Genomic DNA, 15,744 nt, shown 5'->3' with positions numbered 1-15,744 from the left:
GAGTGGAGACATTTACTGGAAGGGACATTACACCCTGTTACTATATTAACGGATCATAAGAACTTGTCTTATATTGGGGAGGCTAAGCGCTTATCCGCCAGACAGGCTCGCTGGTCCTTGTTCCTCACTCACTTTAATTATGTACTTACTTATAGACTTGGTTCTAAGAACTCTAAAGCCGATGCTTTGTCTCGTCAATATGAACCATCCACTATAATTGAACCTGTCCTGTCCTCCATAGTTCCTAAGGGAAATATCATCGCAAACACGAATCTTAGGATTCACTCTCCATTGCTTTCCGAGATCATGAAGTCTCAGCATTTGGCACCTAAACAGACTCCTGGGGATCGACACTTCGTTCCTGCCACTCTCCAACTGGAGGTGCTATGCTGTCTCCATAACAGCAAAGTGGCGGGGCATCCGGGCATCCGCAAAACATATGCTCTGGTCTCTAAAGATTTTTGGTGGCCTGATTTACGTAAAGATATTAAAGAATTCATCGGGGCATGTGAGGTTTGTACCAAGACTAAGCAACCTCATTCGCTCCCATGCGGATTTCTGCATCCTTTAGAGGTCCCTGAAAAGCCATGGTCCTGTTTGACTATGGACTTCATTGTTGATTTGCCTATCTCTAAAAGGCAGACTGTTATCCTCACTGTGGTGGACAGATTTACTAAGATGGCTCACTTCATCCCCTTACCTAAACTCCCATCTTCGCCTGAATTAGCGGAGATATTCGCTAGGGAGATTTTCCGTTTGCATGGGATACCTTCCCAAATTGTTTCTGACAGAGGCTCCCAATTTGTTTCCCGTTTTTGGAAATCTTTCTGCTCCCAACTAGGCATCAAATTGAATTTCTCCTCTGCCTATCATCCTCAGTCCAATGGAGCTGCTGAACGCACTAACCAAAAGGTTGAACAATATTTACGTTGTTTCGTTTCTGAACACCAGGACGATTGGGTCGGTTTGATTCCTTGGGCGGAGTTTGCACATAACAATCTCATTTGTGATTCTACGCAGTCTAGCCCTTTTTTCTTGAATTATAGCTTTCATCCTTCCATCCTTCCTTCGGAATCTTCTTCTCAAGGGGTACCGTTGGTGGATATTCATGTTGCCAATTTAAGGAAGTTGTGGGATCAGACTCGACAAATCCTTCTGCACAATTCCATGCTGGTTAAAAAACACGCTGACAAACGTAGAAGGGCAGCACCGGTGTTTGTTCCAGGCGATAAAGTATGGTTAAGTACTAGAAACATTCGGTTAAAGGTGCCGTCCATGAAGTTTGCTCCTCGATATATTGGACCTTACAGGGTACTGTCTCAAATTAACCCAGTTGCGTATCGTTTAGCGTTGCCTAATGCCTTACGCATTCCGAATTCATTTCATGTTTCCTTGCTAAAACCACTAATATGTAACAGATTCTCCTCCACAATCGCTCCTCCTCGCTCTGTGCAAGTGGAGGGTCAGGAGGAGTATGAGGTCAATTCCATCGTTGATTCTCGAGTCTCCCGAGGGAGACTGCAGTATCTGGTCGATTGGAAGGGTTATGGTCCTGAGGAGAGAAGTTGGGTACCTCAGGAGGAGGTGCATGCTCCCCGTCTCCGCAGGGCCTTCCACTCTCGCTTCCCTTCTCGTCCTGGTGTCTTCCGCCCGGTGGGCGTATCTGAGAGGGGGGGTACTGTCAGGGTACCTGTGGTCTCTACCTCCGAAAGAGGTAGAGACTTAGCAGTTCCTCCATCCGGACGGTCTGATGGCTTCCTTCCTCGCGGTCTATCCGGTCATGCAAAGCCGGCCGCGAGGGAGTGACTGCCTTTTACAGCATCACGTCCGGAAGTACGTCAGGACACTACCGGAACGACCTGTCAGTCAAGTGCTGCAGGACCAATCAGGACGCCTCAGAGGCGTGGTTACTTTTCTGAACAGGGTATTTAACGGAGCTTCTTTCTTCAGCTCATTGCCCTGTCGTGGTTCTAGCTTGTTCTAGTCACTCAGTGCTTGTATTCTGCTTATCCCCTTTGGTTTTGACCCGGCTTGTTTATTCTACTCTGCTTACCTCTGTATCCTTGATTCGGTTAGTCTCTCGCTCTCCTGTCTTCTGTTACCCTCGACCTCGGCTTGTCTTTGACTATTCTCTCAGTACTACTTACGTTAGTCCGGCCATTCTAAGGTCCGGTATACGTATCTGGCTACTGTTTGTACGCTGCGTGTTGGATCCCTGTCCCGATCCTGACAGTGTGATGCATTGTGTGTTTGTGTATGTGTTGGTGGGGGTGGGCATTTAATATATTATTAATTATTATTTTTTAAAATTTTTTATATTATTATTTTTTTTTGTATTATTATTTATTATTTAATTATTAATATATTTTTTTTAAATTATATATTTTTTTTCGTCCCCCCTCCCTGCTTGATACATAGCAGGGAGGGGGGCTCTCCTTCCCTGGTGGTCCAGTGTCATTTGTAGTTCAGTGGGGGGAAGAGGGGTGCTGGCAGAGCTGTACTTACCTTTCCTGCAGCTCCTGTCAGTTCCTTACAACTCCGCGCGGTCTGTGCAGCTCCCTCTGTCAGCTCACACTGTAAGTCTCGCGAGAGCCGCGGCTCTCGCGAGACTTACACTGGGAGCTGACCGAGGTGCTGAACGGACGGCGCGGAGGAGGAGAGAGCTGACAGGAGCTGCAGGAAAGGTAAGTACAGCTCTGCCAGCCCCAGTCTGTATTATGGCAATGCAAATTGCCATAATACAGACTATTGACTCGAGTATAAGCCGAGTTGGGGTTTTTCAGCACAAAAAATGTGCTGAAAAACTCGGCTTATACTCGAGTATATACGGTATATAAAAAATTCATTGTCCAATGTGTTGTTTTGCTGCTGAACAACTAACCTGCTTCCTGCACATCCTCAGGTGGGGATTATACCACCAAGGCTTTCTACCACCAGGGCAAGTTTATTGCTCTCCAAAGTGTAAGTAGGATACTTTGCTGTTTTGCACCTTATATATTTTAACATATTGCACTATTAGACCCTCTCTATTTTCTTTTAAATGCTGGAGTTATATTTTTTAACATATTGTACTATTAGATCCTCTTTGATTTATTTTATATTTACTGGACCCATAAAATTGTGGATTTACATATATCCCAAGATGAGGATTGTGCTGTCGAAGTGACAAACAGCAGAGCTCTCAGTAGCTCATAAAAGTGTGAGTGAGACACCTATATACTTATCTGTCTGTGAAACCATTAAGATATATTACACTATTTTGTTGTATTTCTGTTTTATTTTGAGGTTTCCTGGTACCGAAATATAAAATCACTTTACTCCAGAGAGAATACGTATATATATATTTTATTACACATTATAGGGTTATTGTTAAGATTGAATATACCTGTGTGATTTTTTTTTTTTAGTTTTGTTTGGCGCGGTTTATTACCTGTTTTGTCACATTTCTGTATCTTACGCAAGGTTTGGGAATTCTTGTAGATTTACTGCTGCCTGTTCACATTATAGCGAGCACCTACACCTGTCTTTTTTCTGTACATTTTAAATTACAGGGAGTGCAGAATTATTAGGCAAATTAGTATTTTGACCACATCATCCTCTTTATGCATGTTGTCTTACTCCAAGCTGTATATGCTCGAAAGCCTACTACCAATTAAGCATATTAGGTGATGTGCATCTCTGTAATGAGAAGGGGTGTGGTCTAATGACATCAACACCCTATATCAGGTGTGCATAATTATTAGGCAACTTCCTTTCCTTTGGCAAAATGGGTCAAAAGAAGGACTTGACAGGCTCAGAAAAGTCAAAAATAGTGAGATATCTTGCAGAGGGATGCAGCACTCTTAAAATTGCAAAGCTTCTGAAGCGTGATCATCGAACAGTCAAGCGTTTCATTCAAAATAGTCAACAGGGTCGCAAGAAGCATGTGGAGAAACCAAGGTGCAAAATAACTGCCCATGAACTGAGAAAAGTCAAGCGTGCAGCTGCCAAGATGCCACTTGCCACCAGTTTGGCCATATTTCAGAGCTGCAACATCACTGGAGTGCCCAAAAGCACAAGGTGTGCAATACTCAAAGACATGGCCAAGGTAAGAAAGGCTGAAAGACGACCACCACTGAACAAGACACACAAGCTGAAACGTCAAGACTGGGCCAAGAAATATCCCAAGACTGATTTTTCTAAGGTTTTATGGACTGATGAAATGAGAGTGAGTCTTGATGGGCCAGATGGATGGGCCCGTGGCTGGATTGGTAAAGGGCAGAGAGCTCCAGTCCGACTCAGACGCCAGCAAGGTGGAGGTGGAGTACTGGTTTGGGCTGGTATCATCAAAGATGAGCTTGTGGGGCCTTTTCGGGTTGAGGATGGAGTCAAGCTCAACTCCCAGTCCTACTGCCAGTTTCTGGAAGATACCTTCTTCAAGCAGTGGTACAGGAAGAAGTCTGCATCCTTCAAGAAAAACAAAAACATGCATCCTTCAAGAAAAACATTTTCATGCAGGACAATGCTCCATCACACGCGTCCAAGTACTCCACAGCGTGGCTGGCAAGAAAGGGTATAAAAGAAGAAAATCTAATGACATGGCCTCCTTGTTCACCTGATCTGAACCCCATTGAGAACCTGTGGTCCATCATCAAATGTGAGATTTACAAGGAGGGAAAACAGTACACCTCTCTGAACAGTGTCTGGGAGCCTGTGGTTGCTGCTGCACGCAATGTTGATGGTGAACAGATCAAAACACTGACAGAATCCATGGATGGCAGGCTTTTGAGTGTCCTTGCAAAGAAAGGTGGCTATATTGGTCACTGATTTGTTTTTGTTTTGTTTTTGAATGTCAGAAATGTATATTTGTAAATGTTGAGATGTTATATTGGTTTCACTGGTAAAAATAAATAATTGAAATGGGTATATATTTGTTTTTTGTTAAGTTGCCTAATAATTATGCACAGTAATATTCACCTGCACACACACATATCCCCCTAAAATAGCTATAACTAAAAACAAACTAAAAACTACTTCCAAAAATATTCAGCTTTGATATTAATGAGTTTTTTGGGTTCATTGAGAACACGGCTGTTGTTCAATAATAAAATTAATCCTCAAAAATACAACTTGCCTAATAATTCTGCACTCCCTGTAATATATATGTAAAAAGCAGATAAAATTTGTATCTTGTAATACCTTTTTTATTGGACTAACAGAATTTTTTAATGACAAGCTTTCGGGAGAACCTCCCTTTCTCAAGTCTGAAGCATTTCTGAGTAAGACGACACATAGAATTCAAAGTTGAGTTGTGATACAGGGGTTAAAGCGACATGAGTGCAGATTAATATACATTATGACAGATCAGCCATAAGAAAATGAATATCTAAATATATCACTATGGAATAGATAAAGCAAATATATCCATACTTAGTAATGTGGCATGTAGAATAAAATTGTTCAATATATGGATATTAAGACAAATGTCACAAATATTCCCATCAAGTATTGTAGTGAATGTTTTCATTTAGAAATAAATATTCATGATTTCTGCTTTTGACACATTTATTTCAACATTATTTGGATATATGTACTTGGAGTGGGTCCTTTAATTCCTTTTCACATACAAAATACAGTATGTTTGAAAAAAATAGTAGTTAACCCCTTAAGACCGCAGCCAAATGTACAAGTTGTGAACCAAAAAAAATGTAAACAAACCACAGATTTTGACTATATGTCTGTTCAACAATAATTTACCTCTTTCATATTAAATGCACCCACACTTATTATATATCATTTTGTTCAGGGGAAACAGGGCTTTCATTTAACATCAAATATTTAGGTATGGAACATAACGTAATATGAATAAAATATAAAAAAATGAGAGAAAATATGATTTTTTTTAAATTTTCTTAGTTCTATGTGACATTCTAACTGTGAATGTCATAATACTGTTTGCTTTTACTGCAATAAAATACACATATTTGTATTCAGCGATGTCTCGCGTGTAAAACAGTACCCCCTATGTACAGGTTTTATGGTGTTTTGGGAAGTTACAGGGTCAAATATAGCATGTTACACTTTTCAGTTTTTTCACATTGAAATTTGCCAGTTTGGTTACGTTGCCTTTGAGACTGTATGGTAGCCCAGGAATGAAAATTACTCCCATGATGGCATACCATTTGCAAAAGTAGACAACCCAAGGTATTGCAAATGGGGTATGTCCAGTCTTTTTTAGTAGCCACTTGGTCACAAACACTAGCCAAAGTTAACGTTAATATTTGTTTGTGTGTGAAAAATGCAAAAAACTAATTTGAAAGCCAATTTTGGCCAGTGTTTGTGACTAAGTGGCTACTAAAAAAGACTGAACATACCCCATTTGCAATACCTTGGGTTGTCTACTTTTGCAAATGGTATGCCATTATGGAGGTAATTCTTATTTCTGGGCTACTATACGGTCTCAAAGCCAACGTAACCAATCTGGCGAATTTCATTATGAAAAAACTGAAACGCAAGCCTTATATTTGACTCTGTAACTTTTGAAAACACCATAAAACATGTACATGAGGGGTACTGTTATACTCAGGAGACTTTGCTGAACACAAATATTTGTGTTTCAAAACAGTAAAAAGTATGACAGCAAAAATATCGTCAGTGTAAGTGCCGTTTGTGTGCGAAAAAGGCAATAAATTTCACTTTCCCTGACGATATCATTGTTGTAATAAATTTTACGGTTTTGAAACACAAATATTTGTATTCAGCGATGTCTCCCGAGTAAAACAGTACCCCCCATGTACAGGTTTTATAGTGTCTTGGAAAGTTATAGGGTTAAATATAGTGCTAGCAAATTAAATTCCCTATACTTTCGGCCTGGGTTGTTAGGCAGGTCCTGCAAATTGTAATTAATAAAAGGACCTAATTATGTAAAATTATTACATAAATATATATGTAAAATTATTATATATACACGTGTGTGTGTATATATATATGTATATATATGTATATAATTTTTTTACTATTATTTTTTATTTATATATAGTTATACATATAGTGATGTATACGTATATACTTGGGTATATACATATATATTATTTCGTTCTACGTGTATTTTGATATATATATATATATATATATATATATATTAATATCAAAATACAGTTAGAACGAAATTACACACATATATATATTTTTAATAATTTTTTTTTACGTATTTACATATTTTTTATTATAATATATATATATATATATATATATATATATATATTTATATAATTATAATTATGTATATATTTAATCAATATCCTTCTACGTGTATTTTGATATTAATATATATATATAATTATATATATTATATATATATATATATAAATATTAAAATACACTTAGTGTATGTGTAAATGTGTGCGTATATATATATATATATATTATATATAGATCATATATATAATATATATATAAATGATGTAAGTGTATTTTATTTTTAACTTTAATTTTTATTTTTATTTTACTTTAAGGGGTTAATAGGGGAGGAGAGGGGCAGAGACAGTGTCAGCCAGTGATTTTACATCACTGGCTGACACACAGGATCAGTGATCACAGTGACAGGCTGTCACTGTGATCACCTCCTGCAGATCGCGGTAATTGGCCACAGGGGGAGTGCCTGGGTGGCCAGGCATGCCCCCCACCGCGATCTGCAGGGGGATCCTGATTGGAGTTACTATGGGTCAGCCAATAGGCTGACACATAGTAACTCTGATCGCAGTGACAGGCTGTCACTGCGATCAGATCGCAGGGAGAGGCTGTCTCTGCATTCAGATCGCAGAGACAGCCTCTCCCTGCGATCAGACTCTGCAGATCGCGGTCACTGACCGCAGGGGGACTGCCTGGGGGGCCAGGCATGTCCCCCGACCGCGATCTGCACAGTGAAAACGCGGCCGGCTCCATGTGTCAGCCGATTTTAAAATCGGCTGACACATGGTAAATACCGATCGCAGTGACAGCCTGTCACTGCGATCGGAAGCTGCAGACCGCGGTCCCCAGGCACAGGGGGGCTGCCTGGGGGGCCAGGCATGCCCCCCGACCGCGATCTGCAGCGGCCATGTGCCGCCGGCCACGTGGGGCTAAAGACCGCCCAGGACGTACCATGCCGTCCTGCGGCGTTTAGAGCCGCCCAAATAAGGACGGCATGGTACGTCCTGCGGTCTTAAGGGGTTAAGATGACAGTTTTTGTTCAGATATAATGTAAACTTTAAAGCTAGGGTAATTACATTTTGCTTGATAATTCAAACTATTTTTTGTTCTGCATGCCCTTAATGATAGACATAAACTCTGATACACAATTGAGAATTAGAAACAAAATAGTTTAAAGCGGCACTGTCATGCCGAACTTACCTTTCCCCAATCGATTCCTCTTCTCTCCCTCTCTCGGGATCTGTTCTTCTTTTCTTCCAATCTGCTATAGTTTTCTTTAAAATTTAAGAAAAAGTAGGGACTATTTCTCTTCTGGAGGTTTCCTACGCAGTGACCAGAGGTGACCAGCAGAAGAGCAAAGTATGCTTAATTTCCGGTGGTCACAGCAATTTTCCCATGATCCTTAGCTTTCCTACCTGTTCCCACGATGCTTCCTGTCACTTAGACAGAACGCCGGCAAAACTGCCGAATTGCATTCTAACAGTTTCTCCATTCGTGTTAGAACGCAATTCGGGACTTTGTTCGGATCGGAATTTCATTCAAATGAATGAAACGCCAATCCTATTCATTGCTGTGGCTGCATCTTGCAGCCGCTTAGTAGATAACTCCCTAATTTTTATTAGGGAGCTATCTACTAAAAGGCTGAAAGACCTAAATTGGTCTTTCAGCCAAATTTACTAATACTAAGTAAAGATTACTTAGTATTAGTAAACAATATGCCCATACTCGCTATACCGAGAGTAGGGGCATGTCTAGTAAGCAGTGAGCAGCCTGTGGCTGCTCACTGTAAAAAAAAACACACACACAAAAAAAAACAATTGGCCCCACCCCTACTGTCCTGCCCCCACGCTATAAATCACAATGGGGGGACTTATTGTCCACCCCCCTACTGTCCTCCCCCCGGCCCCCACCCCTGAGCGGTGGGTGGGGGCCCTAAAAAACAATAACAGGGGACCTACTGTCCTCCCCCTCTGGCCCCCACCCCTGAGAGGTGGGTGGGGGCCCTAAAAACCAATAAGGGGGGACCTACTATCCTCCTCCCCGGCCCCCACCCCTGAGCGGTGGGTGGGGGCCCTATATAAGAATGGTGGGGGGACCTGTAAATAACTAACCTGTAAAGAAAAATTCAACTTACCATTTGACGTCTTCTTTATTCTAAAATCTTTGTTTTTCAGCCCCAAAAAAGGCCAAATAAAAAGCCATCATACCCGTCGAATTTAAAATAAAATAAAAAACCCGAGCGCAAAAAAAATCCCGACGAAAAAGAAAAAACCTGACGCTTAAAAAATTAATCCATCTTCACCAATGGAGGGCTCCTCGCAGACTGAGCTCTGCAGGGCGGGGGAAGGCTTATGAAGCCTTGCCCCGCCCTGCAATTAGGCTAAGAACACTCTGATTGGCTGGTTTAAGCCAATCAGAGTGCTCTTTGTCATTTTACACAGTATGGGACAATTCCAAATAACTTTCCCACGCTGTGTAAAATGACCCAGAGCACTCTGATTGGGTAGCTTGAAATCCATCCAATCACAGTGCTCTGTGTCGTTTTACACAGCGTGGGAAAATCCCAAAGAGCTTTCCCACGCTGTGTAAAATGACACAGAGCACTGTGATTGGTTAGATTCCAAGCCCACCAATCAGAGTGCTCTTTGTCATTTGACAAAGCATGGGAAAATTCTTTGGAATTTTCCCAAGCTGTGTAAAATTACAAAGAGCACTGTGATTGGATGGATTTCAAGCCACCCAATCAGAGTGCTCTTTGTCATTTTACACAGCGTGGGAAAATTCCAAAGAACTTTCCCACGCTGTGTAAAATGACACAGAGCACTCTGATTGGGTGGCTTGAAATCCATCCAATCACAGTGCTTTGAGTAATTTTACACAGCGTGGGAAAGTTCTTTGGAATTTCCCCACGCTGTGTAAAATTACACAGAGCACTGTGATTGGATGGATTTCAAGTCATCCAATCACAGTGCTCTGTGTCATTTTACACAGCATGGGAAAGTTCTTTGGAATTTTCCCACGCTGTGTAAAATGACAAAGAGCACTCTGATTGGCTTAAACCCACCAATCAGAGTGTTGTTAGCCTAATAGCAGGGCGGGGCAAGGCTTTATAAGCCTTCCCCCGCCCTGCGGAGCTCAGTCTGCGCGGAGCCCTCCATGGGTGAAGATGGATTATTTTTTTTGCGCTCAGGTTTTTTCTTTTTCGGCAGGTTTTTTTTTTGCGCTCTGGTTTTTTTTATTTTATTTTAAGTTCGACGGGTATAATGGATTTTTTTTGGCCTTTTTTAGGGCTGAAAAATTAAGATTTTAAAAAAAGAAGACGTCGAATGGTAAGTTTAATTTTATTTACAGGGTAGTCATTTTATTCCCCCCTCACTATTTTTTAGGGTGAGGGGGGTAGGTAGGGGCTTTTTTATTTGGGTGGGGGGTGGGTGACTAGGGGCTTGGGGACCCCTAGTCACCTTTGATGGAGGGGGGGATATTTTATTTAGGGCCCCCACCCGCTGCCCAGGGGTGGGGGCCAGAGGGGGAAGGACAGTAGGTGTGTCCCCCTCATTATCATTATGGCCCCCACCCGCCGCCCAGTGGTGGGGACCGGGGGGGTGGAGTACAGTAGGTCCCCCCCGTCATTATCATTATGGCCCCCACCCGCCTACCAGGGGTGGGAGACAGAAGGGGGAAGACAGTAGGTCCCCCCCATTATCATTATGGCCCCCACCCGCCGCCCAGGGGTGGGGGCAGGGGGGGAGGACAGTAGGTCCCCCCCTCATTATCGTTATGGCCCCCACCCGCTGCCCAGGGGTGGGAGACGGGGGGGAGGACAGTAGGTCCCCCCCCCTTCATTATAATTATGGCCCCCACCCGCCGCACAGGGGTAGGGGCTGGGGGGAAGGACAGTAGTTGCCCCCCTCATTATCATTATGGCCCCCACCCGCCGCACAGGGGTGGGGGCCTGGGGGAGGACAGTAGGTCGTCCCCCACTCATTATCATTATGGCCCCCACCCACCGCACAGGGGTGGGGGACTGGGGGGAGGACAGTAGGTCCCCATCCCCCCATTGTAATTTATGGCCCCCACCCACCACGCAGGGGTGGGGGCTGGATAATAGGGATATTATTTTACAGTGAGCAGCCACAGGCTGCTCACTGTTTAGTAGACATGCCCCTACTCGTGGTATAGCGAGTAGGGGCATTGGGGAGATTTTTTTCTCCTTTATACTATTATGGCGGTCATATTGACCCCCATAGAGTGAGGGGGGGGACCTGGGCGGCTTATGAAGTGGTGGGGAGCACTGCTCCCTGCCGCTTCTGTCTTTACATATTACAAGCAGGGAGCTGCTTGCCGGTAGCTCCCTGCTTGTAATAAACTGAACGAACAAACGAACACTGATACACAGTGTTTGTTTGTTCGTCTGCTTTTTCTATTCATTCATTCGTCTGTCTGATGAATGAATGAATGAATAGATGAAATTTCCGTTTGCATGTCCAGGTGTTTCACTGGGCATGTGCGGGAATCTCAGTGCTATATAGTGTGGGCAGATGACGTGTCAGCTACCCACACAAAGATGGCGGTGCCCTGAATAAAGATCGGGGCAGAAAATACAGATTAATAAATAGGTAATATGGGGGGCTTAGGGGCATTTGGGGGTGACTAAGGGGTCAATTGGATGTAGTGGAGGCGGAAGGGGGATTAAAAAGAAAAAAACAGGATTCGGCATGACAGTGCCGCTTTAAGTAAGGTATCAAAGTGATGAATTGCATATTTGTGTATTTATGAATTTGGCTAAATTTGGAAGTGCTATGCCAGTGTAAAAACTTTGAAGTTCCTTAGGGAGTTGACCCTATTTTTTTAGGTAACACTTATGTATGTTGAGGAATTCTGCTTGGGTTTCGTTTTGTCTGTGGTGTTATGTGAGTGTATACATGATCTGTGTGTAGTATTGTGTATGTGTGATTGTATGAGGCCTGCCTGTTACGTTATGTATGTGTGTGGGCTGTCTGTGGTATGTGTGAGCTTTCTGGGGTTTTGTGTGTGTGCTGTCTGTGATGTTAAGAGTGTATATGTGAATTGACTATATTTGTCTGTGTGTGTTTCATTGGAGCTGTTTTTGCTGCTGTGTGTAGAGGGCTGTTTATGAAGTTGTGTGTGTGGGCCGTCTCTAGTGTTGTGTATGTATATTGTGTGTGGGGTGTTTGCAAGATTGCTGTGGAGGCTTAGTGAAGTATACTTAATATAATCTTTTTTGCCGACCTTCCTTATTGACTGCCTTTGGTGGCCAGTGAGAGGGCACGAAACCTAATTAATTCCTAGCGTTCTGGTAGAGCTTGCGGTCTGCACCTTCCACACCTGCAGACCCCTTTTGGGTCTCAGTTTCTTACTTTACCAGTAAGTCGGAGTGTTGCTATGGTAGCCCACAGCAGCACTCTGACTCACTGAGACGTGCCATTGTGCAAGGGAGAGAGCTCTCTGTAATTTCTGCACCTGGGACACTCTGGGCTAGCTGGGGAGATCCTGTTGCAACTCCTGTTGTGTGTGTGTGTGTGTGTGTGTGTATGTATATATATATATATATATATATATATATATATATATATATATATATATATATAATTAAACTGGAGATTTCATTTTATGAGATGCAATCTAAGAACAGTAAAGTATTTCAAGCACAAATGACGACACAAACTTGTTGGTTCTGCTTATTTCAATAGATTAACTACACAGGAGCAAGTATGAATCCGGCACGATCCCTTGGCCCTGCTGTCATCATTTGGAAATGGGAAAATCACTGGGTAATACCGCAATTCTTAGAATATCCATTATCAAATAGTTAAATAGTTGGTAAAAGTTATATTTAAAAAATCAGAAAATACTTCTAAGCAAAGGAATTTTAAATGTTTGCTATTTGAATCAGAATATGCTCTTCAAACTATTTCATATTTTTGGATACACATTTAAAATAATTCAATGAGCTGTAAAATATTTTTATATTTTGATGTTTATGATATATTTTAATATTTCTAAAAAAATATTGTAATTTTTTCCCCAAAAAAATTTAAATTATTTGAAAAGCTTATCTAACAATATTAAATTGAGGCCTTAACTTTCTCTAATTTGGAGTTTAGTGAAAAAGAGAGAATGTGCATTGGCGTGTTATAATATGTGATGATATTTAGATGTCATGTTTAAATTTCAAAGTAAATTCAAAAGCAGTTTAAAATAATAGTCCACGACTAGGAAAGTTATATCATTCAGGTTGTTTGGCCTTAAATTGGAAATTCACTTGAAATTCAAGATAAATCACACTTTAGTAAATAACCAGATATGTGCATATACCTTTCCACATATAAAATGTAATTTTCTCAATTTAGAACTGTCAATTGGGGGAAATTCATCCACTAAGGTTATACCTATAAATAAAATATAGAATACATTTACTAAAGTCACAGTGGGATAATTATCATGCATTCAAACACGTAAGAACATAATGAAATAGTTAGAAAGGTCACCTAAAATATCTACAGTGAGTTTCTTATGCATTTTATCAAGGTCAATCTCAAACTAACATTTAAAATACTGTGTTTTTTTATGATTTAGATTTACTGGGTTGGTCCGATTATTGGAGCTGTATGTGCTGGAGCTGCTTACGATTATATTTATTGCCCTGATTCTGAACTCAAGCAGAATTTTAAAGATGCTCTTAGAAAGGCTACACAGAAAACAAAAGGGACATATATTGAAGTAGATGACACCAGAAGCCAGCTGGATGCAGAAGACCTAATTCTAAAAGCAGGAGCAATTCATGTTATTGACATTGACCAGACCGAAAGGAAAAAAGCCAAAGATTCAACTAGTGAAATATTATCTACCGTTTGAAATCTACAATAGGCTTACGTGGAATGACCTTTATTTTAAGATAGATAGATAATATTATTAAAAAGAACAATTTATAATACATCTATCACCAATATTTTTATTGAAGAATGCTTTTATTAAACATCTCAGATTACGCTCTCTCTATATATTTATACTTTATTGTACAGGTGTCTATTCTCATCATTAAAGATGTGCCCACAAGTAAAGCATGAGAGTATTTATGTATCTTCCACTTTTATTGTAATTCCCATAAAACGTTTGTAAAATCAGAGCCGAGTAACATTAAAAGGGCTTGTTGCAGGGATGGATCTAAGACTGGTCCTAAAGCGTACTATGTGCACACTCATGTCTCATGATAATAGTTATGAAATAACTGTGTATAATATGTGTATACCCCATCTGCATGCATACATACGCATGTGAGTTGTGAAAGCTGCATTCTATCATATTTATTTTTTATTTTTTAGAGAACCCCACTAATATGGGCGAAATGCATGTATTGAGTGTAGTCTGTTAACAGCCTGCTAACATCCTTTCTCCATGTAAGGAACATCTCTCCCTGGATGCTTGCGGATGGACAGTGCACTTAGGAAAAGGGTTGGTGATAGTTTTAATAGACTTCCAATGTACTGGACGATGCTAGTGAGCCTTGTTTTAATTGCACCTATTTATATTAATACATTGCCAGTATTACACTGTGTGCTGCTTTATGGGTTTCTTGTAGGAATCCACGCGGTGAAGTTAACTAGAAAATGTATTGGATTAACAACCTGTTTGAAGCTTGCTGGAATCACTATAAAAGTTACATTTTATGGTTAAGCGGTAACATGTAGTTACAATGTGGATATTGTTACTGTTTCCACTGAACTGTGACGGTAACTGCAGTTTCAAAAGCAACTAGACTATGAAGGAACAATTTTTCCTTTTTGATAATATTGAATTAACCCTTCAAGGGCTGCCAGTTATTTATGATTGTGTTCCACATAGGCATTCATAGGAAAGTCCTTTTTATCTGGATCTAGCAGCTTTTTATTTTATTTTTTTATATTCTTCATTTATTTCCTTTAATTTTGTATTGCTGTTTCTAATGTTTATTAGAGATATATATGCCAGAGCCCAACATGTATGTTAGGGATGGATGCATGAATTGAGATGAATATGGATGGGAATAGAAATGGGGAGAAATGGATATGGATCGGGGAGCTGTCAGTAGGTAAAGGGATCACGGTAGCTGTCCGTGGGTAGGAGAGTACAGGGATCAGGGGAGCTGTCAGTGGGTAAAGGGATCACGGTAGCTGTCAGTGGGTAGGAGAGTACAGGGGTCAGGGGATCTGTCAGTGGGTAGGAGAGTACAGAGATCAGGTGAGCTGTCAGTGGGTAGTGTGGTACAGGGATCAGGGGAGCTGTCAGAGGGTAGTGGGGTACAGGGATCAGGGGAGCTGTCAGTGGGTAGTGGGGTACAGGGATCAGGGGAGCTGTCAGAGGGTAGAGGGATACAGGGATCAGGGGAGCTGTTAGTGGGTAGGCGAGTACAGAGAGGGGATCTGTCAGCTCCCTGTTCCTGTTCCCCACCTATCCACTGACAGTTTCCCTCTCTGTACTCACCTACCCACTGACAATTCCCCTGATCCCTGTACCCCAATTATCCACTGGCAGCTCCCTGATCCCTGTACCACACCTGTCAGTGGATAGGTGCTG

The 15,744-nt window shown here is 41.4% G+C and overlaps 1 protein-coding gene across 1 annotated transcript in view; it reads left to right on the top strand.

Moving 5' to 3' along the window:
* Positions 1–14,055, top strand: part of LOC134607861 (aquaporin-4-like) — a 40,928-nt gene extending 26,873 nt beyond the window's left edge. Inside the window, exons 4-5 of the mRNA XM_063450432.1 lie at positions 12,882–12,962; positions 13,768–14,055. Of these exons, the coding sequence (XP_063306502.1) occupies positions 12,882–12,962; positions 13,768–14,046 (360 nt within the window). The 3' untranslated portion in view covers positions 14,047–14,055. The remainder of the gene's footprint in view (positions 1–12,881; positions 12,963–13,767) is intronic.
* The last annotated feature ends 1,689 nt before the right edge of the window (positions 14,056–15,744 follow it).

Source organism: Pelobates fuscus, chromosome 4 (assembly GCF_036172605.1).
Source record: "Pelobates fuscus isolate aPelFus1 chromosome 4, aPelFus1.pri, whole genome shotgun sequence".
Classification (NCBI taxonomy): domain Eukaryota; kingdom Metazoa; phylum Chordata; class Amphibia; order Anura; family Pelobatidae; genus Pelobates; species Pelobates fuscus.
The sequence above is the reverse complement of the archived record's forward strand: the minus strand, read 5'-3'. Positions and strand labels throughout refer to the sequence as shown.